The 25,251-nt window shown below is 32.8% G+C and overlaps 2 protein-coding genes across 3 annotated transcripts in view; one reads left to right on the top strand and one right to left on the bottom strand.

Annotated features, from left to right (window-relative positions):
- The window catches only part of COG5 (component of oligomeric golgi complex 5), a 368,980-nt gene that overhangs the window by 72,905 nt on the left and 270,824 nt on the right, over positions 1–25,251 (top strand). The window lies entirely within an intron of this gene.
- Positions 18,878–25,160, bottom strand: GPR22 (G protein-coupled receptor 22). Of its 2 annotated transcripts, XM_050785214.1 has the most exons (3): positions 24,736–25,160; positions 22,875–23,813; positions 18,878–21,156 (listed from the first exon to the last, which is right to left on the bottom strand). In XM_050785214.1, exon 3 carries the CDS (start codon positions 21,128–21,130, stop codon positions 19,829–19,831), a length of 1,302 nt encoding a protein of 433 aa, XP_050641171.1. In that variant the 5' UTR covers positions 21,131–21,156; positions 22,875–23,813; positions 24,736–25,160; the 3' UTR covers positions 18,878–19,828. The 2 variants fall into 2 exon arrangements, with proteins under 2 accessions (XP_050641171.1, XP_050641172.1); XM_050785215.1 differs by lacking the exon at positions 24,736–25,160 and having other exon boundaries at positions 22,778–23,052.

Consider the following 25,251-nt stretch of genomic DNA (forward strand, 5'->3'; position numbering starts at 1 on the left):
CTATGGTTTTCCCTGTACCTTTGTAGTTAGCCATCACCAAGGATTCTGGCAAAGTTCGTACTAAAATTATGGCCCTTACCTCTTTTTCCTTTGTGTGTTTCTTCCCTGTCCTTTCAGTTGCTCTGCTAGCCATGAGCTCAGTCCTTTGACATTGCAAGTTAGTAAGGCCCCAGCTTTCTGCCATTATAGCTGTGCACTGTTTGGGGAATGCTATCAGTCTGAAAAAGCAGCAAACTCACTCATCTCACACATCTTTTAAGGGTAGATTCCTCTCTGACTTTAGATTGCTTTTTTCTCCAAATCCCCATTGGATCTCTCCCACGCATATGTAATTTAATGGTAAGGCAGGGATTTGATCTTGCTCCTGTGGCTTTCAGGATTCCACCCCTCAACCTCTTGTCCCCAGCTTTATATTAAATGACTACTCTGCCTGCCCTGATTCCTATTCTCTGCCGTCTCCAGAATGTAAGTCTGTATCTATGGGATTTGGAATGGGAGTTGTGGTAGTGAGTGCCATTAGGCAAAAATGACCAGACTTGCAATTCTTACCCATTGCAATTTCTATAATTAAAAGTAAATCTTTCTTTGGTGTATTTCTGCTTTTAGTTATTTCTGTCACCTTCAAGTGCAGTATTCATCGTTTAATGATGGGGATATGTTCTGAGAAATGTGTCTTGAGGTGATTCATCTTTGTGTACTTACACAAACCTAGATGATGTAGCCTACTACACACCTAGGCTATATGGTATATCCTATTGCTTCCAGGCTACAAACCTGGACAGCATGTTGATGTATTGAATATTATAGGCAGTTGTAACACAGTGGTACTTGTGTACTTAAACATATCTGAACATAGAGAAGGTAATATATTGTGCTAGTTACTATGGCTGTGACATCATAGGCAATAGGAAATTTTCAGCTCCATTATAATCTTATGAGACCACTAACTAAAGCATCATTATGTGGCACATGACTATGGTGTGTTTTTAAAAATGCTTTATGTAGATTTAGAGCTTATCTGCTGGAAACTATGCATGACCAGTTCACTCTGCCATCAGTGGAAGCTAGATGAAACTAATTTGTATTTTCCTGTTTCTCATAGGCACTCAAAGACTGTAAAATTGGATATGCATTGTAAATTTAAATCACTTTGATAACAGTCTATGTAGGTTGAGAGCTTATGCGTTATTTTTAGTTTGAAATAAGAGGTAATATTAAATATAAACTTAAATTTTATGTATATAAAATTTCTGTATTCCCAAAGAACAAATGGATATAATAATGTTGTCAAGTATCTTTACTTTGGTTTTTGGGGTCTATTGCTATTAAATTACTTGTTTTTTGAAAAGATGATACATCTTGTGGAAATTTTTAATAAATACTCAAATTAGTTACATGTTATTGTTTTTCTAGCTATTTAACAGTTTATTTTCTAAGGCACATCTCTGCCTTATTTAGAAGAACAGCAGAAAAACTATGCCAACAGAAGTTGTTCTTTCTTTTTGCCAAAACTAATTCGAAGTAGCAACACCTTTTTCATAGTCTTTGAATATATTTAATATAGGGATTCTAAGAGATTCTAGATGTTGCATGTGTTGAACTCATGGGTCTTGTCACTGATTTAAGTTTGGTGTTGCTTCTATGACAAGAACAATATTGTGCTTTCTAGAAGATACCATCTAAGCCTGTGTCTTCCAATGTGACTTTAGCCTTGTGGTAACATTATTTAGGGATTGAGATTTGTGGGACACAGAGGCAGGTAAGCAAAGAGAGAGGAGTCTAAAATTATAAATAAGTTCTATTTTACAATAAGAAATTTAATTTATTCAGCCATAGGTTATGTTCACATATTTAGATATTCTTTGATTTCAAGAGAAGTAAGGGCTTAGTGATAATAGCTATTCTAATTGATGGATTTACTCATAGTGGTAATATTTAATGATGCAATTGCTCAGTATTTTGAACTCTAATGCTTTTGATCCTAACAGCTTTTGAGGCTAAAGGATAGTATCTTACTCTGTTTTGTACTGCTGTAACAGAATACTACAGATTGAGTAATTTATAAAGAACAAAAATGTTGTATCTCACAGTTCTGGAGGCAGGAAAGTCCGAGATCAAGTTGTTGCCATTCGATGTGGGCCTTCATGCTGCATCCTCATGTGGCGGAAGGTACAAGGGCAAGAGAGATGAACTCTGTGTTCCTATGTGGGATAAGAGCAGAAGTGAGAGAACCCACTCCTGCAAACCCTTTTTATAGCAGCATTGCTATATGTGTACATAAGGTGGAGCCTATATGAGCTAAACATCTCCCAAAAGGCCCCACCTCCCAACACTGTTGCATTGGGTATTAAACTTCCAGCATATGAATTTTGGGGGACACATTCAGACCACAGCAGATCATGACATGTTCTGTGGTATTTTTTCTGACTTCAAATCAGTGCAGCTCAACAAGTATGGCACTATAGGCAGAATAATGGTCCTCCAAAGAGTCCATGTTTTAATCCTTGGAGCCTGTGAATATGTTACCTTACATTGCAAAAGGGTCTTGGCAGATATGATTAAGATTATAGGCTTTGAGAGGGGGAGATTATTCTGGATTGGAAGACGAAGGCAGAAGAGTGGGTGGGATGATGGAAGAAGAGACAGGAAAGATTTGAAGCATGAGAAGTACTTGATTTGCCATCGTTGGCTTTGAAGATGGAAGAAGGAGATCATAAGCCAAGGTATGTAGATGTCTTCTAGAAGCTGGGAACTGTCCTTAGTTGATAGCCTGCAAGGAAACGGGGTCCTCAGTCCCACAACCATAAGGACTTCAATTCTGCCAGCAACCTAAAGGACCAGGGAAACAGATTCTCCCCAATGGCCTCCGGAAGGGATTACAGCGATGCAAACATCTTGGTTTTAGCCTATTGTGACCTGTTTTGAACTTTACCTTCAAAGCTATAAGATAATAAATTTGTGCTTTTTAAGCCTCTGGGTTTGTGGTAATTTTTTACAGTAGCAATAAGAAACTAATACATGCAGCGTTTGTACTATGTCAGTTACATGGAAAGAGGACTGTTTGTTTTGGAGGAAGAATGATCTTTGAAGTTATTCTCTAGAAAGACATTAGAGTTAAAGCGAAGTAAACTACACACACACACGCACACACACACACGCACACACGCACACACACACACGCGCGCACACACACTATTACTGTTGTTTTTTTTTTTTACTATGTCCTGATTGTCCTGACAGAAAAGTGTCAGAATTATAAGACTTTGTTTTGGGAGAAACTAGATATTTTTTTATACACAGGTACAAAATATTAACTGATGATTTAAAATAAACAGCTATAATTGGATATTGCTTATAAAATATCTTTTATACGTGTCCATCTGTTTATGTGCCTGTTTTAGAATTATGCAGATTAATGAATTTCATTCTTAGTCTTTGGGATGCTTACAGGATATTATCACAGATCTGACTACAGGTGTAGGGTGAGTCTATTTATGAGTCGTAGTTATTTAATTTCTAACAGAAGAATATATTTAGTCAAGATTTTAGTACAGTGAGCAGGAGATTTCTCATGGAATTTTCTATTGAGGCTAGTTCTTCAAAATCATGTTTGTTTTGCATTGTGTTGTGAGGAATCCTTGTGATTTGGATGAAAGGAATGTTGAGCTGTTTCACTTTGGTCTCCTAATTTTGCTTCATTGAGAGTGGTTTGCTCTTATCTTGTTTATAAATATGAGTTTTGTAAACTATTTTATTTGGAAAAGAAAAAGTTCCTTTGCTAAAAGGACTTTGAAAATGGAAGCCATATTTTTTCCTGGGAGAAGTAATAGAACATTCATTGGCAGCTGTAGGGTATGAGCCTTCACTTGGGAAAAGACTTGAGGAAGAATGGCATCTTGGGACAAAATGGAGAGCATGAATGGTTAACATATGTATCAACAGTCTATGTGGAGTAAGAGAGTGAGGGGGATAAAATGGTGTTTTATTGGGATGTGCCGTATAATAACCCACATCCTCCAGCTTTGTCTAGTTACTCTTCAGGGATGGAAGAGTACCCAGGATATTGATCTCTTTGGAAGATAAAGAAGCAAAGTAATCTCTGCTTGGTCTTTTCCATTAATGCCAAGTTGTGATAATTGCAGGACAGAAGGTAGAGGATAGAGAGAAGGTATTTTGTTTGTATGCTGTTGTTTTTGATGAAGTTTGAGGATATTGAAGAATAACCACCTAATTAATTGATTTGGAGACTTTCTACCTAAAACTAAGTACGAAATTGATATTTTAAAGTGAGTTAAATGGTAGCAACAACATTAAAAACTGCAAAGGATTAGTTAGGAAGACTTCTACTGAGGATAAATGATTTTGAATAAATCTTGTTGAATGGGCATATGGAGACTAGTTATTTTAACATAATAATGAGAACAACACTGTATTCATAAACTTTTTTCCATCAAAATAATACTTTATTAATACTTTAGAGGCTTTATAACATCATAAAGTGATACCATAAACTATTATAATCATTTCTGCTATATAATTTGTGATTAAGAGACAAGAAAGAATAGGCTTTGAAACCATTTAGATCTTGGTTTAAATCCCATTTCCATCCCTGTTTCTAACTGTGAATTACCAGAAGTTAACTTCTCACTCAGGTTTCGGAGGACTGTTAGGAAGTAGTAACAAGCCAGAGTAGGTTTCCTTTGACCCTGCCCAGTATATAGTAGGTCTTCAAAATATTGCTTTCCTTCTGTTTTCTTTCTTTAGAAATATAACTAAAGAACAAATTCATGTGATATTTTGATGATCATTTGGAGCATACATCATAATTTGTGATTGTGTGTTCTACTTCTGTGTGCTCAAAAATACTGTTCCCCATCTCCCATTACATCATGTAATGCTTTTCTTGAAAAAAAAAAAAAAAAGAAAAAGATGGTATTTTGTACACACATTTCTCATGCATATGTTTCTAGGAACAAGATATTGGAGTATTACTGTAAAGATTTCTGTGTTAAAGATGGACACTGGCAAGACACCGTGGCATGTGCCTGTAATCCCAACTACTTGAGAGGCTAAGGTGGGAGGATCTCTTGAGCTCAAGGGTTTGAGGTTATCCTGGGCAATATAACAGGACCCTATCTCAGAGAGGTGGGATGGGGGACAGTACTGGAAGAGAGTAGAAACATTTAAGAAAAGTGAAAATCAAGTCTCTGAAATTTCTACTGAGGTAAGAAATCATAATCATTCCTTTTAAAAATAATTTATTCCTTTAAAAAATAGCTACATCACATAATTGAATTAAAAATGTATTTGTTAGTTGTTTTTAAAATAAAATTTAAAAATAATAATGATAAAAGTTTCCATTGATTGCTGTATGGCAGGTATGATGCTGAACATTGTTTGTGCTTATCTCACTGAAGCTTCACAACTCTGTGAGGTAGATGCTATCATTTTACAGATGGGCAAAGAGAATCAGATGAGTAGCATTCCTGGATCACACGGCTAGTAGGAAGAAGAGTTGGATTTCTTTCTCTTTTTAAAAAAAATCTCCTGGGCAATTATTTGCTGTGTTGCAAATTAGGTGTTGAATACACGTGCCCTTAAAGTTTTTGATATGACTGGGAGGCTTTCTTTGGGGGTCATTCCTTTGTAAGTAGTTATTAGGTTACATACTTAACATGTATAGTCATTGTGAAGTAAGAATTTGAGGTTACAGTGTGAGTTTTCTTCCTCACTAAACATAGATTTTTTTCTTTTTTAACACTGGGTGAACTTGTTTTCTTGGACTTTCTCTTTTATTTCTTCAAGTTATACTCTGGTAGAGGTGGTAATGGGGACCAGACTTCTGTAAGACAAAAGTATATGTAAACTTAGAACTTTAGTAAATTTGGGTAGGGTTATAACAATATTATTTGTCACCGGAAGCTGAATTAACTATACAGCTTTCCTTTTTAAATTTAATGTGATAGATGGTGCCTCTTCCATTGATGCAGTCTGCATTTTCTTTTAAACCATCATTTATCTCAGCTGAGATATGAAATTGGTTTGAGATTTAAATGTATTCATTTTTAATATTCCAAGAAAATAAGAATACATTTTAGTGAAGAGTTTATATTTTGCTTCTATTTACTTAAATGTGTTTTAGAGAACATTTAAGGACATTAAACAGGCATCATTTAAATGGTCCCTACAGTTTTAACATTTTAGTGAAGTATGGAAAAAAGTGCATATACTGTAAATGTACAACTTAATTAATTTTCGCCTCTATAGTTTTCATAGCCTGGCCTAATTACAGATACAAGAAAACAGAGGAAAACTTACTCAAGGAACATTCCAAAGGTTGGAAAAATCACAATGTACTGTGTTTGGTTGCTCAGGTCTCTAAAAATGGAAAATGGCAGGTTTCATATATGTAACATTATAACTTTGGGGAAATGCATAGTTTGAAAGCAGGAGGAAGAAATGAGAAAAATGCTGTTATTCTTTAAAAAAATTTTTTATTAATATTTTGAGGCAGGGTCTTATTCTGTTGCCCAGGTTCGAGTGCAGTGGTACAATCTTGGCTCACTGCAACCTCTGCCTCCTGGGCTCAGGTGATCCTCTCTTGAGAAGGATCTAGGCTCTTGAGAAGCTGGTATTGCAGGCGTGCACCACCATGCCCAACTAATTTTTGTATTTTTTGTGGAGGGATGGGGTTTTACTATGTTGCCCAGGCTGCTCTTGAATTCCTGGCCTCAAGTGATCTACCTTCCTTGGCCTCCCAAAGTGCTGGGATTACAGGCGTGAGCTACCGCACCCAGCCTATTATTCTTTTGGCTTAAACCAAATAATTGATAATAATGATATGTTTTCATCTTTTTCAATTTCTTCAAAATATTACAAGGGAATGAGCATATTGTATAGTATGCTCATGAATAAAAGATAGCAGAAAACAAAACACAAGAGAAACAAGATCTGGATGTCTTAGTCAACAACTTAGTCTCAATCTGGACAGTACTTTGTGAGAAAATGTCTTTTCTAAGTATTATATCCAGATGACCAATTTATTTGATTTTCACAGGCTCAATTTTTCATATGTATATATTTTTTAATAATATAATTTTACACTTATGTTTGGTAACTATCAGTACGGACCCAAAATGTAGCAGAGGAAGGAATTTTTGTAAAGGCCTGCCATGTGCTATATTTTTACATTTTTTTAAATAAATGGGCTTGGAATGATCAGCTCAATTTTGTGTATTTTTAAAATGAAATACTACTGTCATACTTTCAATGGTTTAATAAAACAATATTTCTTATAAACATTTTTAATTTGTAAAGTTATATTAACAATATATGTTCATTGTGAAAACTAGAAAATTGAGGCATATGTTGATTGCTGAAAACTAAAAACTACAGATATAATCTTGAGATTCATTATCAGCATTTTCAGAAACTAACCTCTCAACTGTTTGCCTATGCATTACTATATTTATTAGACATACTATTTTGTACCTAAGATTACATTATGGACATAATACCATGTTAAGAAACATAAATCCATGTCATAATTTTAGTGGCTGGATAATACTTAAAAACTATCCAATACTTTATGTAAATAATCTATTGTTAATTATTTTAGTCAAACTTTTTTTTACTGGTATAAACACTGTTTTGATCATCCTTAAACATACATCTTTGCACAGTTGTTCAATTGTTTCCTTATGATACGTTTTAGAAGTTGAATTTCTTGATCAAAGGTCGCGTTTGAGGTTTTTGCTTAATATTTCAAAACAAAATATATTTTGTGTAGTAACGTGAAAAATACTCATAGGTTTATCAAAATTGTTAGTCATAAGCATTTAAAAATTATTTTCTAGCCAGGCACGGTGCCTCACACCTATAATCCTGATACTTTGGGAGGCCAGGTGAGAGGATTGTTTGAGATCAGCCTGGGCAACATAGTGAGAACCCCATCTCTAAAAAAAAGAAAAAAAATTGAAATTGTTTGCTAAGCACATGTAAACATTGGTATATTAATTTGTTTTAAAATTTATTCTAATTTGGATTTGTTTTTGCTGTATGTAGTTGAAGAGTTTTGTGTTTGTCATTCTTTTTCATTGGTGAGTTACCTGTTTGTATTCTGTGCCTGTTTTCCTTTTGCCATGTTGGTTTGTAACTATTCTTTATATAATAGAGGTAAATTTGCTTTACTACATAAGTTGTAAGTATGTTTCCCAGTTTATTCTTTGATGTTTTAGGTTTAATTTTAGAAGTTTTATAATTAGACTTGTTAATCTTTTACTTAGTAATGGATTTATTTGGTTCCTCACCACAATATTACAAAAATATTCACCTCCATATTATTGGATGTTTTTTATGATTTTACTTTTACCTGTCTGCTGTTTATTTTGGTGTAACTTACGCACATAGCAACCACATCTCACAACTCTAGGCAGTACTATTTACTGTCACATAGAATATAATGTAAACTGTGCTTTCTGGAGTTGTACAACTCACTGACTCTGGGAATGGTTAAGCATTAAGCCCTGTTTTTCCATTGTTTAGTTACTTCTCCAACACAACTTAATTAATAATCCATCACTTCACAGATTTGGAATATGTTATTTTTCATAATAAATTCTTATATTTGCTTAAGTCTTGTATGGACTTTCTGTTGCAGTTCAGTTGTTTGTGTATTATTTTCCTTTTTAAATCTTAGGATTATGGTTTTTGTTGCATTTTAGTTATTTTTCACTTATTACTATTTACAGCTAGATTTTTTACTGTTTTCTTTTTTATAGTTTTTAATAGGAAAATGGAATTGGACATACGCATTTTCCACTGGCATTTTTTTTCCAAGACTGTGTCTTTGAGTAATTTGTATGGCGTCTTAATTCTACATTTGAAAAATATGAAGACATTGCTGCAATATTTGGATTTGAATTATTTTCTGTTATATATTATGTAGTATTTTAAGTCTCAGTGATGAGTATCTGGTTGAAGATTTGTGATCAGGATTGAAAATGAGCAGAATTGTATTTTAGGTAAATGGAAATGGAAATTGTGAGAGATTGCTAGCCTCTGACTTGATATCTTCACCTTACAGGGGTATAGGGTATTGAGGGCATAAACTATGATGATGGAAATAGAAAGTGAAAAATGTATGTTTTTCAGCATACGCTTCCATACTGTTAAGTCTAGAAAGACTTTCTCTAGGCTTTGGGATTAAATTATAATTTTTTTTTGGCCCGGCGAACATGAATGTAACCTATTTTCCAGCTTTATCTCCGTCTGCTTCTACATTCATAGAGTGTGGAGTCTACCAAAGTGAATTGTTTCCTGGAGACTTGCTTTTCTTGCTTCTGTACAATTGCCCAAGTTTGTGCCTCTGCCTAATGTGCTGTCCTTGCCCTGATGCCATCAGCCAGTCTCATCCTTCATTCAGAGTTCATTTCAAGTGCCATTTGCTTTCTACACCTTTTCCAGGTACATGTGCCTCCTTTTCCTTTGAGCCCAATTGCTCTTTACTTATAGTCTTACTATATTTTGCCTTGTGACATTGATGTTGGCATATTTATCTTATCTCCTCTGCTTCTGTAAGCAAATACAACCCCAATGTTTTATGAAATGTTCAAATTTGGCATTAAGTGAGGGCTAAGTTCTATCATAATGGACCCTTTAAAAGTGCTTTTATAATTTTTTTCAGTGCTTAAAATATAACAGACTTGTATACTATAGTAACTAGGATTTATGATTATTGTTGTCAGACAATTTAGTCTGGGTGTATTTGTGTCACTAGATTCTGTGACATGTTATTCACCAAGTTTTTAGAAACATTTATTTAGTTTGAGAAGCCAGTTACATTGTAAAATCGGTAAGCATATGTGTTAATATAAATAGTACCGATAGAAGAATACTGTATTTAACAGTATCTTATTTCTTGTGTTTGACAATGGTGATAAAGCATTTGTGGGGTATCCTTTGTCATGTAATTCAGAACACAGTTCTTTTAGCTGTTATTGTATCTGTTCTAACTGTATCTTTGAATCAAATCATCAGTTTTGAGAACCAGAAATTTCAGGCAAAGTAGACTTTTCTTAAAATTAGTTAATGAAAATTCAGTTCTTTAGCTTATTTCAGAATTTGGTAACAGCAACCTCTGCACAAAACAGAGTGGCGTTCTTGAGATTTTAGTCTTTTCAGCTCTGGTGGCTATTCAAGTTTGTGTTCTGTACTTTATAATTTCCCTGTCAATTATTTTCCATAATTTTGTTGAGAGAGAATATTTGTGGAAGGTATTTCTGAAGATTATCAGTCCATGCTCCATTTCTCTTAGTGAATCTCTGAAGGTTGTGGGGTAAGGGAAGGAGAAAGTAACTGTATTAGAAAACCTAGAGGCCATTTTTGTTTTTAAGAACACTTGTCTTCTTTTCAGTTGGAGGTACTACCCTTCCCTTTCTACCCAGTCTGATTGACCTCTTAGTTGTGTTATGAAATGATTCAAATCCACTGTTTTAACGTTCTAGAATCTATCCCTGGATTAAACCAGAGTTGCAGAGGGTTTTATACCTAGACAACCATTCCCATCTAATTCTTTTTACTAAATTTCACTTTAGTTTGATGTTATTATTGTACATTGAGGGTAATTATAATCATTAGCTATTTGAGACTTCTTGTCGCCTTTTCTACAAGGTTGTTGTGGCCAGTGTTATACATTGAGGGATATAAGAAACAACCACGTGAGACTTCAGATATCGTTATAGTTGTGGAAAACATTGAGAAGACCCATGAGAGACATGGGAAGGCCCATGAGAGTCACTGCTCTCTGGTCTTAGTATCAATAGTTTGTACTTGTACTGAGCATCTAGGGAGTTTTTAATCTTACCAATGCTGAGACATGTAATCAGCTCCTTTTCCCTGTTTAAATGACCTAGTAGAAAGTACATAGAATTCAAGGAAAGAGCCTAAAATAAAAATTAAAAAGAAATCATAAGGAACAATTTGTGGCTCACCTCTTGCCAGAATACAGGACTTAATGATACAAGTATTTTTTCGTCCTTTTCATGCTCTTTGCTCTGATTTTATTATTTTTTTGTTTAGTTCAGTTGTATCTAAAATTCTATGCCTTTTAAAGTCATCTTGCTGTGTGCAATGATGCGCGCCTGTCTCCCCAGCCACTTGAGATGCTGAGCAGGGAGGATTGCTTGAACCCAGGAGTACGAGGCCAACCTGGGCAAACTAGTGAGACCCTGTCTCAAAACAGAAAAAGAAAATGCTAACGTTATTTTATATTATCTTTAGGATAAGGGAGGATATACATAAATAAAATTATATCTAACATTTACCAATTTTGCTTCCCTGCTTTCTTCCTAACACTGACGATGATTTTTATTTTAATTTTGGGTTACATACTCTTTAGAGGATCTTCCTGAATTTGAATCTTTGTTCTAGGAAAAAAAAAGTGCATAACCACACCCATGGCATTTTGCATCTGATTTAGGGTACTTTATGAGATCCTGGGAAACCCTATACTAAAGCCATTGTTTATCTGGAATGTATTATTTGACAAATATTTTTCTATAATGTGGCCATATCCAGTCACCTGAATTATTGAATTATTGTCTTTGTATTTTTTTTTTTTTCTTTTTTTTTTTTGAGACGGAGTTTCATTCTTGTTGCCCCCCCAGTCTGGAGTGCAATGGTGCGATCTCGGCTCACCACAACCTTTGCCTCCCAGGTTCAAGCGATTCTCCTGCCTCAGCCTCCCAAGTAGCTGGGATTACAGGCATGCACCACCACACCTGGCTAATTTTGTATTTTTAGTAGAGATGGGTTTCTCCATGTTGGTCAGGCTGGTCTCAAACTCCCGACCTCAGGTGATCCACCCACCTAAGCCGCCTAAAGTGCTGGGATTACAGGCGTGAGCCACCACTCCCGGCCTTGTCTTTGTATCTTTAAGTTGTATTTGCTAGCAGCTGATTTTCAATAATGCTCATTTTCAATAATAAGTTGTGATAGGTTAGTTTCATGATTAAATCAATGAAAATACTAAAAACCAAAAGTAACAACAAAAGATAATATCAGTGTGGTTGGAAAAAATTCCTAGTGAAAGGGTTAATAAGAAATGTTCCTAGAGTAGTGTTTCTGTAATACCATTTGTGGCATTTATCAAGTATCAGTATTACTTAAACTATTATAAAACAGCATAGGAATTTAAATTAAAGGATGTCATAAAATTATCAAAGATTAGGTTACTGTTTACTAAGTTGCATTAATGGTACAAAGTAAATAATAATAGCAAAGGAAAAATATTTGATTCAGACCTCTACATAACCTGAATGGCATTTGTTCAAAACATATACAAAATATGATTTGTAAGTATTTTCACTGCAAGTTTCTTTTAGAAGTAATTCTTTTATGTCAATTATGTTTAAGTGGAAGTTTTATAGTGAAATGAGCAAAAATGTGCAAGAATAGTACTTCTGGTTTGAGTATGAATTTTATGAAAAATAGTAGCCATGCAATTTTATAATTAATTGAGTAGTTTGGTTGAGTGAAGTACGTAACAGTTTATGGTGAATGTGTTTGGTAGCATTTTATCTTCTGAGAGTATGTGGTTCTTAAAGGAAACTTTTGTCTAGATAACCTTGTTTAAAGAAACAACATTTTATTTCTTAGAAAGCTAATGTAGTACTGGATTATAGTATATATAATCCAACTAAAATTTAATCAGTTAAAATGAAGTAAATGGAGGAATTTTTTTCAAGACGGCAGTACAGTCTGAATTAAGAGCTGCTTCTGTACCTTTTCATTTATTGAATGTTGCCTTGATACATAGTCTGTGTTCTGAAATCTAAAGTAGTAATTCTTAAATGTCAGCACACAAGGCACCTGAGAGTACTTACTAAAACATATATTGGTTGGGTGTGGTGGCTCACACCTGTAATCCCAGAACTTTGGGAGGCCAAGGCGGGAGGATTGCTTGAGACCAGGAGTTTGAGACCAGCCTGGGCGACATAATGAGACCCCGTCTCTACAGACATATTTTTAAAAATTAGCTTGTCATGGTGGTGCATGCCTGTAGTCCCGGCTACTTGGGAGGCTGAGGTGAGAGAATCACTTGCACCTCAGAGTTTGAGGCTGCAGTGAGCCATGATTGTACCACTGCATCTCAACCTGGGTGAGAGAACAAGTCTCTGTCTCTAAAAAAAAAAAAAAAAAAATTTTTTTTCAGGACTGCAACCTCAGAGATTCTGATTCAGTAAGTCAGAGGGTCAGATATGGGGCCCAGGAATTGGCATTTTAAAAAGTACTGCAGAATCTCTGATATAGGTGGATTACATTTTGAGAAACAACCTTCTAAACAAGATAAAACAGTAGGGTCTGAGGTTTAAAATTTGTTCGTTTTCAATTCCACTAATATTTACTGATCAGTTGGTATGTATCAGGTACTTTTTTGGGAGGCATTATAAAAGCAGTATAAAGGTGTTATAAAAGTAGTGCGAAAGTACATTAGTATTACCAACTGTTACTGTATTGTGTGCATTTAAGACAGTTTTTACAAAGTTGTTAGGTAACTACAGTTTGCTAGCATTTTGTTGTTTGTAAGAAGTGATAGTTGGAAAAAATTTAACAGCAAAAGAAAAGACAAAGTTTCTTAAGAATTGAGAGTAAGACTTTTAAAGTACAGAGTATGTACATTTGATATTTTATATTTCAACCTATCCTAAGTCATTAGCAATATTTTGATTGAAATATATATCTTTGATTCTTCTTTACTCAATCAGTATGCAGTATACCCAATCAGTGTACTCAGTTTGTAGTATATGACATATGGGATTGTGTATAATATTACTGGCTGATTGAAATATAAATTTATTAATATATAATGATTACCTCACTACAGTCCCATATGTATTTCCCACTCCTGCAGCCTATGTTTAATATGGCCAGTGCTGTCATTTGTTAGCATTAACATTTTAAAATTTTATGTTACGTTTAAAACATTTAATTTTTCAAATCTCATGAGTATTATGTGTCCACAGCTGTCTGAGGGAAAAGCAGTTTCCCCATAACCTTGTCATCCTTGCTAGCCACTTTCTCTCTTCATCCTGAGAAATTGGTTGATGTACTTTGGTAGTCTGCCTTTGCTTAATACCTCTCAGAAAAATATGACATATTGCTCTCACAGAAGCAGGGTGACGAAAATGACCTCAATCCCAGACAGACTTAGCTCACCTCCCTTATCTTACTTGATGCCTCAGGGTTTGATAGTGGCAGGGAGTTGATATTGGTGTCAGTGACAGGAATGACAGCACATTTTACCACTTGCTAGTGCAAGTACAAAGCTGTCATATTTGAAAGCCATGGATACAGCTTATGGAGGCCTGTAGAAAATGTGTGAATAGAATGGGAGAGACACTTAGGATTATTTTCACATGTTGTTTTAATATGAGCAAGGGAGGAAAGATTATTGTGATTACGTTTGCTTGGCTCTTTTTGTCCTGAAAAAATGAGTATTTCTTAAAAGGTGATGGCTTTTGTATTAGTGATAAGCCCACTTTTCCATTTGTTTCCACATTTCAATGCCATTTTGTTGTAAATATCTATAAATTGTAATATTTAATATTTATTCCACTTGTTATGATGCAGTGTTTGTTGTTATATTTCTAGTATGTGCAGCCTGTCAATAGGGGTATCTTTTGCTTTTTTGAATGCTTTTTAGAAAAAAGTCAATCTTCAAATTAGTTTTCTTTTGTGAACTCTAACCTACGATTCTGTATTCTATTCGTATTTCTCTAACAGCTTAACATCTTTGAGTATTTTAGGTCTTTTTCCAGCCTCATCTGGGTTCTTTTATCTCCTTACTTTCTCTTTTATGATGTGATCTGAACTTTTAAAATTTCTAACATTTATTATTGGTCAACTCATTTTTAACTTTCTTAGAGTTCACTGCAGTCCCTGAGTCGGGGGCTTACATTCAGGAGTATATACAGGTGCTCATCTGAGATATAAAGAAAATATTTGCTAAAAGTTTACTTTAGTATTCTTATTTCTCATCTTATTTGGTGAAAAGGATAAAAGAAATACATTATTTTATGGTTTTCCCATTGCTTCTTGCCTTCATTCTGAAATATAACCTTCTCAGTGGCCAAGTTACCTTTGGCAACTGAACATTTTAATTTTTAATTGAAACTGAAAATGTAAATTTTCTAACATGATTTTCAAATACAGTTTGAAGCCACTTAAATGGAATAGAAAAAGCTTTATTTGCCCTTTCATTACTATTATCCTTTAGAAATCTTGCTATTTTAAAAAAATTTAATTAAAAACTATTTGTATGTAGCCATTAACAAAGAATGAGGACAATACGTATATAAGGAGTTGGATGGATGCCTGTGATTCAGGGAAAATAGCAAAGGATGACATTTGTGTGTTTTACTTCATGTACATTGGTATTTTCTCACCGTGTATTTTATAGTTAAAATAGTTATTAGAAAATATGTGTTTAATGAAAAAATGGAATAAACCAATTGAAATATAAGGTAGATAATTTAAAACATCAATTAGAAATTTTCATTCTGAATAGCTTCTAATAACTAGAACATTATTTAATGTTATTTTACTTCATTGAGTGTTCTGCCTTGCCAAATATTCTTTTTGTTTTTGCCTGTGTTATCAGTGTAATTTACACAAAGCATAATTAAATAGTTATTTGATTATTGCGGGTAATCTGTCTTATGGTCTTCCTTATGGTCATCATTTTTAATTCTTCAGTCTCTTATGCCAGCTTTCTTGCCTAGCTAGTTAGAAAATATTGATTCTGCCTTCACATTACCTGTCACATCTGTATACTCCCTTGTCAAGCTAGTGCCATCACTTTTTGCCAGGCTTTTCACTAGCTATGAAGGTGATGGCAGCAGCTTCCTATTTTCTGTGTCTTACCTCATCAATTCTGTCTATGTATTGCTGTTTTATTTGTTTTTTTGAAGCTCATTTTTTCACCTTGTATTCCCCTGCTCAGATATCTCTTCTAGCATAAGATAGAAGCCTTTCTTCTTAAATTCAACATGATCCCTTTCTTCTTAAGTCTATTAAGAACTTTATTCTTCTTTTATAGTATTTACCACATCTGCCTCTGTTTTTAGGTATTGTCATACTTTTTAATACCTAGATTATAAGCGCTTGAGAGTAATGACTATCATATAATTCAAACTATCTGCCAAAATGCCTCTTTTCTGTAAGATTTTAAATGCTAATTGAATCACAAAGCTAGTACTTAATTGTATAATCATGAAATGCAATAAAATTAAAAGTTTTATTGACTTTGGGAAGTAGCCTTGAAATACTATGTGAAATAAGCCCTACTAAGTTCCTGTTTTCTAATAATGTTATATTTTTTTAACCCTTAAGTCTAATTTCAGTTCAATGAGGAATCTAGTTTTTAATGCCCAGGGAACTGAGATTTTGCTACACATTCATCCCCGCTTATCGTCAGGGATACATCCCAAGACTGCCAGAGAATGCCTGAAACCATGGATAGTATCGAACCCTGTATATAGTATAACATGTACTATGTTTTTTTCCTATACATACATACCTATGATAAAGTTTAAATCATATGTTAGGCACAGTAGGATATTAACAACAAGTAATAATAAAGTAGTACAATTATACATAAATTTATAAATAAGTTTAAATATAACAATTTAAAACTTATAAATTGTTTATTTCTGGAATTTTCCATTTAATATTTTTGGACTACAGAGTTGACCATGCTGACTGACCATGGGTAACTGAAGCTGCAGCAGGTAAAACCACAGATAAGGGGAGACTACTGTTACTTTAGTTAAAGGATGAAAGAATAGAACATACATCTAAAAATTGAGTTGGGTCAGAAGTACAGAATGATTATGAATAGCATTTTAAAGATGTATAATTGTAAATAATTCTACCTTCACAATAACTTTGAACATTTGTTCAGTAGTAGTTGGTAGAGTAAAAACTCCCTTAAATTAACACACAAAACAAAGCAAATAAAATTTACCATATCTTGTTGAGCTTATCTTTGGTTGGTATTTAAAATACTATGTGGAATAAGCCCTACTAAGGGCTACTAAGGGCTTTTTATCCTTTGGAAGAACTGACCCAGTTAACTATGTAGAAATTGATGTCTATGCCTATGATTTATAATATATGGATAGAAAAATGTAGTTTTAAGAAGGATCCCATATTGAATTTATTGTTGCCTTTATTGCTTTTGCATTTTAAATTTTTCATTCTAACAGGAAGAATTAGCCTTAATGCTTTTTTGAGCAAAATTATTTGAAATAAAGTGAAAAATTCACACATTGTAATGAAGACCAATGTAAAGAAAGTAGAAATATTTTCTTTTCATAGAACAGATATTTAATACAAAAAGTTGTCTAAGTTTCTCATTCTCACATTTAAGCTGAGGTCAGTAGTTGGAAACATAGTTGTGACTTGTTTTTGAAGCTAAATTTTTAACACATAAATATTATTTTGATTTACATGTTATATACTACTTAGCACATTAAAAAGCTATTAGAAGTTTTCTGATAGGTATTGTCGTAAATCAGTTGATGCACTTTTATATACCTGAAAGATCATTACAGATGGTCAGAAATGCTTGTTAAATGTCTGCTTCAGTGTCAAGTATAGAAATGATAGCAGTTTAAAGGGCAATGTTGTAATATTTACCATTTATTTCTTATTTAATTTCTTATTACAGAGGACAAGAAGGCATGAAAGCAGTTTAGACAAATATAATAGAAATCTCTGTTTTTATACTGAGTTCTTTGGCATAGTTATAAACCTGAAGAATAAAAATATTTAAAACAAGGGAGTTTTTCTTAATATGAAGGTTCTAAAAAAGTCTAATTTTTATTAAGATTATAAAACTAGATATTAAAAATTTATGCTTGGGAGTCCAATTATAAAATTCATTTTTAAAATTTTTAAATGAAGATATTAATGAGTTTGTTTTATTTCCTGGGGTAAAAAATAAAATAAAAGAAGATTAGGAGCTAGTCAGTGCCAAATGTATTTACCAAATGAAAATTTTCTTAATCCTTTTGTGCCTGAAGTGTTAATTTCTTTTTGGCGTTTCAAAAAATATCTCACTTGCTTATGCTACATTTTGTTAAATTGAAGCATTTTTTTTTTTTTTAATTCCAAAGAAACAGTAGAAAATAAGGCAGAAGGAAACTGGGCTTTTGCCAAGATTTGACATTATGTTAACATTATTATCAGAAGTAAATTACTATTTAATTTGCCTTGTAACCTTAGTGAGTTCAAGCTATGGCATGGTATTCATTTCTCCAAGGATTAGGGTATTCAGTAAACTAGACTAGATAAATCTCATTTATTTGTATAAAAGTGATATACTATTGATTTTTGAGACATTTAATATTTTCTTTAAAAATGAATTGCTACTTGGTTTAGTGGATACAGTTTCAGAAAATAGAATAAAAGTTCAGCTAACCAATTACAATGCAGTAAGTATTTTCCTATTTTAAATAACTTATGGCAAATTTTCTGATAGTGATATTGGCACTTATTGATAGATTATTACGTTATAACAACTGGAAAATGTTTGCTTGATATGAGATTCCCAATCCTTGTAATCCATAGTTAAGGTTAGTAATTTCATGATTTTCCCACATGAATTGAGGGTTAGAGAGAAAAATACCTGAAGTTAAATTAAGTGATAGTACAGTAGAAAAGTGACAAGACTTATTGTTACCTTAGTGATTTTCAGTGTGGAAATAAAACAACTACATTTTTAAATACTTGGGAGCTATGATTTGGTAGGAACACTGTATAAACTGTATTACTCTAAAGTTGTATGTATCTAAAATTAGAGGCTTTGTTAGACTTTTCTATAATGATTTAAAGTCTTTTCTTTTTCATTCCTGGTATTCAGATTTGGGTATTTAACTTTCTGTTATACGAAAGGGCTGAGTTGAATAAAGTTAGGAAGTCAGTTTATTTTAATGTACTTTTTTTTTTTTAAATCAGTATACTATATTAATCCAGAGCATTTGGCTTAGATTTAAGCAAAGTGAGGAGGGAAGAAAGAGGCTGGTGCTTTAGTATTCTTCCTTCCCTTTATTTTCATTTCATTTATATGTTATAGGCATACTATCCTTGAACTTAGAAAATCAATCTTTTTTTCATAGTAAACATGAATTTTAAAGTTTCTCTGTCTTGGTGTGCATATAGAGGTTTTTTTGGTTCATTAATTTTAAAATTTTGATAAATTCTATGATTTTTTACATTTAAAACAATAAAACTTCATATGTACTTAATTATTTTTGATGCATCAAATATAGCAAATACACTATACCAGGAAACATAGCATAGTGGTATGGAAAATACTGGATTGTTTTGAGCCCATAATTTTGGTTTTTAGATTAAAATGCTACTCTAGTTGTAATCTAAATATATCTATAGTTTGTGGCTTAGAAACAATGCGTTTTAACTTATAAAAAAAAGCAAGGATACCTATGTCAGTTACATTTTAAAGTTATACGCTGTTTTAAGGCTATGTATTTATTCTTTAGAAAATATGACTTACATGAATATTTTCTGTTGGACATAATATTGACAAAATATACACATGATAGTACTTTAACAAACTGCCATGCAACAAATACATTAAGTAATGAAGAAATTGAATATATATGACCTATCTAGTTGACATTCACATTGAAAATTTACAACATAACCAATACTTAAAATATTTTTTCTTATATTTGGCAGTAATATCAGTTTTTACAATTTAAAACTCATTTGAATGTGGATTTGGTGAAACTTAGACTTTTCTCTAGTCTGTGACAACCTGAGGTACTAAACATTTTTCTCTTATTTCACTATCTTCAAAGGTAATTTTTTTGTTTCTTTTAGGATCTATCCAAGAGTTGTGTATTACAGCATTATTAGGCAGGGGATCAGCTTCCACTATGGAAACAACTCGCTTTTTCATTTTACTTTTCAAGACCTTTTGAAATTTTTGTCTAGTGAATGCATATAATAGAGGGTGAAATATAGTTGTTCCATAAGCCATGACTAAAAAACACAATCTTAATTTTACTAAAAGGTCACTTGGGCCTAAACATAAAATAGTGGTATTTAAAACAGAAATTGGTGTCCAGCAGAGAAGAAATGTAGAAATAATCAATAAAGACATCCTGAAGACTCTCTTTTGTCTTTCTCGTCGTTCACGGTGTCGTTTCACAGCTCGCCGGAGGGCAATTATTACAGAAACTGAAGTTCTTACACCAAAGACTACATTTCTCCCACCACTGCTTTGTGACATGTCTGTAGCCTCATGTTGTGTGGTTAGAGAAATTGTCTTTTTCTTTCTTGCTTTCTTCTTCTGCCCTGTTGAAAATCTTGTGCCTATTCGAATATTAAGAGCCTGAAGTATTTTGGTGTATGTGATTAACATTACTACAACAGTGAAAAAGAATATTGGGATCTGTACTAACAAGTGATAATACATTCCCAGTTCAGTGTAGTATTCATTTGTACTGACACATAAAAGTGTCTTGTTTTCCCATGTATTTCCACTTTGAAGACTGAAAAAATTTACCTCAATAAAAGGAATCAGGAAAGAGAAAAAAGAAAAAATCCAAATGGATATCATTAACATTACAGCTCTGCCCATTGTCAGAATTCGGTTTGCAGGTTTCACAGAGATGTCATATCTGTCCAAAGTGATAGCAAAAACGTTGATTGCTGTTGAGACACTTGCAAAAGATACACAAGCCTCATGGAAACAGCAGATGAGAGCAGTGTTACTCTCCAGTGAAAGCAGAAGGATAACTATAGTTAGAGGAATACATCCCACACAAATTATTACATCAAGTACATGAAGGTTCATTGTAATAATGTTACTGACAGAGTTGATTAAGTTGGATTTCATGCAGTAAAGTACCAATACGGTGAGGTTGCTGCCAAGTCCCAACACAATTTCTAACATAAGAAATCCGGTGAGAGACACTTGAAAGCTTAACGGATATGATAGTGGTTGGTACATATTGGTGTTGATGTCATCAATGTCATCTCGCACTGTAATGTTAGATTCAGACTGCATGTTGATTTCCAGAATGGGAGAAAAACACATTCTTTTGGAGCAGTTGGTTTTTTCCCCTAGAAAGTGAAATAGAATAAACTATTTGATATTTGGCAATTTAAATGACGTATAACGTGTTCTTTTTAAGAAAAAAATCTTTTAATTGTGTACTTAGTTTAATTTTTAAGTTTGTAAACTATTAATAGAAAATGTAGAATTAAGAAACATCAAGGTTGCATTGTTTTGATAGAAAATTGTGTTTTCCTTTTGAAGAAATAACTGTGGAAATTGTTCCTCTGTAGTGCAAAGTTACTTAATATACTAAAGGGTTTTTCTCATTTGAGTATTTCCAGCTTATTATTTGAGATAAAGTGTATTTTTGTATGATAAAACTATCTAGCATACAAAATTAATTTCGGCCCAATGTCTTAAAATTTCATTTAAATGTTGTGAGTAGGTAGCAAATAAATGCTATTTTAATGTGCTCTAGCATAATGAGTGTAGGTGTAATTATTCCTGTGAGATTTCAAATGAACAGGACAAGTGTTCATTTAAAATGACAAATGGTACAGGGCACTAGTTTGTTTTAAGATGCTTTATCCATGTTGATTGAATTCTTATTCAGAAGTCAGCAATGTGCTTGGGGATATTTGGAATTATTTCCCACAGAAATAGGCCAATGATAAATATTTTATATATCACAGTTACAATGCTCACTGAACTTTGCAATTGGCAAACTTAAAAATTGGAAGCAATGGGACATTATGCTAAAGTAAAAAGCTACAAAGCTTGGTAAAAGAGCATTAATCACTCCTATGAATGATTTATTTTGTGACCACACCCTCTTGTATCTTGTGGAAACAAAATTGAAATTTAATATCACATTAAGAAGTAGCCATTTTTGAAGTAGTTTAAAGGAATATATCAGTTGACATTATTTAAACTGAGTATTTAAAGTAAAAGATGAAATTTTAGGGAAAAGGAGTATGTGAAGCCCGTTTTTTGAGGAAGCTTTTAAAGTTACACAATACCTGTGTATATATCACCCATTGTCTAATTTTGAAGAAAAATTAAAAAAAAACCCAAACTCTTGCTAATTCATGCAAATCTATATTTTAATATATAGGGGTTTAGATTAATTTGTAAAAAATAATGTCTAATGTTCTGGGCTAAAATGTCAATCAGTATATTCAGTTTAAAATATGAACTCATACAACCAACTGTATTTCACATTTCAAATACAGCATTTCAACTGTAAAATCATATTCAAACATAAATTATAAAAGCTAATAATTTTCAAAATTCATGTTAACTTTCACTTGATGTTATATTTGACAAGTTTTAGAATACAGTTTTATTTTTGCATGTTTTTGGGGAATAATATTGCAGAAACACAAATGGTAATATTATTTCTTCTGAGTTAGTATAAAGTATTACTAGAGGCATATTTATTCCAGTAAGTTAAGGTCTTAGCTAACATTGAAATCCTATGAAAATGGAAAATTTTAAGTGTGCCAAATTTTCTGAACTGACAGGTTAAACATCAGGTCTTTGTCACATCAGTTAGATTTATAATTAAATAAAGCAGAAATGTCAATTTAAATGATGATTAAGAAAAATACATTTTCTCTAGAGCAAGATTCTGTTCTTTTGTAAATGTTAAGCAGTGTGGTGGGGTGCATGCATCTTCTGACCTACCTGTTTGCTGTTGCCTTATGGGCCTTTTGGTTCACTATGGCAGTTTTTGACAAATTGATACATGATATCATTGACAGATTTTGACATGAATTTTTACCTGACAACAGTGAAGTAGCTGTGTTTTATTTCATGTCTTGTAGGAATTCTTTCGTTTGCTCTCCAATACTTCAACTGCATGCATTATGAGATTTAGTTGGCTGATGGATTTCTAAAGAACAGTACATAATATTTGTATTTGTTTTGCTTTAAAAAGTCACAGCCAAGAGAAATTTCCTCAGATGATAGGAATTATGTTTCCCTTTGATGGAGTACATGATAGTGTTTCTTTATTTTCCAGAATATGTGAAAACAAAAAAGGAAACATAAGGTTTGTAGCTTCTAAAATATATTTAGACATCCTTTTGTTACCATTGTAAATCTGTTTTTATAGCAGTGCTCACTATTTTGAAATGATTTCTTGATCACATAACTTGCTTTATATTATAAATCCAGGCTGTGTCCATTTGATAAAAACCACCTGCTATTTAATTTGGTTTGTTTTCATTAGAAGAGAATACATAATTGGTCATAAAAGTCAGATAGAAAAATCCATTAGTCATATCAATTGATATGAATATCTGAATATTTAGTGCAGAAAACACTTGCTAAATCTTCCTTTTGTTTGCTGGTAAAGTATTTTATTTTCTTTTTGGAAATTCATGTTTCATTATGTCTTCCAGAATCAGTAGCTTCCACAATTCTGGTATATTAAAGTATAAGCTTCCCCTTTTAAAATGCTCACCGATTCTTTTCAGGCTTTTACAGTTATATTGTTTTTCTTTCTGTGGTTATTTTATGTAGCATCTTCTTAGGATACAGTTGATTTTTTATATTCCATCAGTAATGTAGACCTATTCTCTGGTTTTAACTCCTTAATGTCTTAAAGTCGTGTTACAAGAACATCTTGCATTTCGTAGTTCAGACAGCTAGGGAGATGCTCAGTCAATTGCATTCTTCATATTGTCAGTTGTAAATACTGAATTAGCTGCTATCGGCCCTTGTGAAAAGAAGAAAATTGGTTAAGAAATAGGGTTTTTAATAATTTACAATTAATTGAAAGTTAGTTTTGTTTAAAAATTATCCGGTATTTGTTATCAAAATAACCAAACTGTATTAGTAGAGCCACAGTATATGCTTAAAATTGAGTTTCTTTAAATAAAATATTCTTTTTTCCTAATAAAGATTGTATATATTATGTTATTTAATAGTAGAGTTCACATTTCAAATACAATTGTGAGAGAAAACCTATATTTTTAAAAATTAATTTCTGCTCTCATTTTAGAAGCTAACCTGTATTTTCAGAGATGATGAACAATTAGTATACATTAAACATACTGTTATTTCTTCTTTGTAATAAATTTAACAACATTTTTTGCTGTAAAAATATTGTAAGTTGCTTAATTATTAGCACATGATTTGAATTTTAACTCATTAAAACAGATTTCAGAAGATACTATAAATTTCCATTGATGAATTGTTCATGTGGTTGAAATATAAAAGGTAATAAAAATTGTAACTGCAAATTAATTTTCAATGAACATGCCCAATATTACACTTAACATAAAATTAAGTAATAAGTAACAGCAAAATAGTAAATCTAGTTCTTTTAAGAAATATAAGCATTTTTGGAACACTGGAGAAAAACTGTACTGATTACGTTAAGAATAGTATATCTGAAGTGATTTAAAAGCTGTCTTCATAGTGAATTTACAAAGAATATTTGTATTTAACAATGCATCCTAAAAAATTACATTTAAAATGTAGCATGTCTTAAAAGAAATAGATCTTAAAATACATGTCTAGCATTAAGTAGAATTAAACAAACTCTTAAAATTTAGACTAAAATTTTTCAAAGTAATTTTTACCCCACTATGCCGGTTCAAAAGCAGCTGTATACTATAATAAGGAACACATCTTACCTCTGCTAAAGATTTGATACATTCTTGATGTAGTTGCAGCATTTCCAGTTTGGATTGATTCATTTTGTTCACTTGTTAGGAGAGGACTGGGGGAAGAGGGTCATAAACATCTCTTCGAAAATGACCTTAATGAAAATATGTGTCTGTAGTGTGCCATTGTTTCAGCAGTACTGCTAATGTATGGAACATGTAGTGCTGCTTAGAGGCTGCTGCAGTCTCTCACTCTTCCTACTGTGGAATCAATAAGCATCTGAAAATACATAATGAAAGTAATTTAACATACTGAAGGCTTCTTGTCTCCAGAGACAACATTTAGATTCAGTCTTTCTAAAAAGGAACGGCACTGCTTTTCAGAAGAAAGCCTGTTCTGGGCAGCTTTTGCAGAATGACAGCCTACCTTGTCGCTTCTCTCCACTGCAGAGAGATGCAGTGCATTCACTAATTTTGATTGGTCAGTTGTATTGGGCTTAAACTGTGCTTCATATGTATAGCAGGGATTTCCCCCGCTCCCCACTG

The sequence above is a fragment of the Macaca thibetana genome, chromosome 3 (assembly GCF_024542745.1).
Source record: "Macaca thibetana thibetana isolate TM-01 chromosome 3, ASM2454274v1, whole genome shotgun sequence".
In the NCBI taxonomy this organism is placed as follows: domain Eukaryota; kingdom Metazoa; phylum Chordata; class Mammalia; order Primates; family Cercopithecidae; genus Macaca; species Macaca thibetana.

What these genes read in the sequence shown, in the direction of transcription:
- GPR22 (XM_050785214.1), bottom strand. Translation starts at nt 21,130, where the DNA reads ATGTGTTTTTCTCCCATTCTGGAAATCAACATGCAGTCTGAATCTAAC.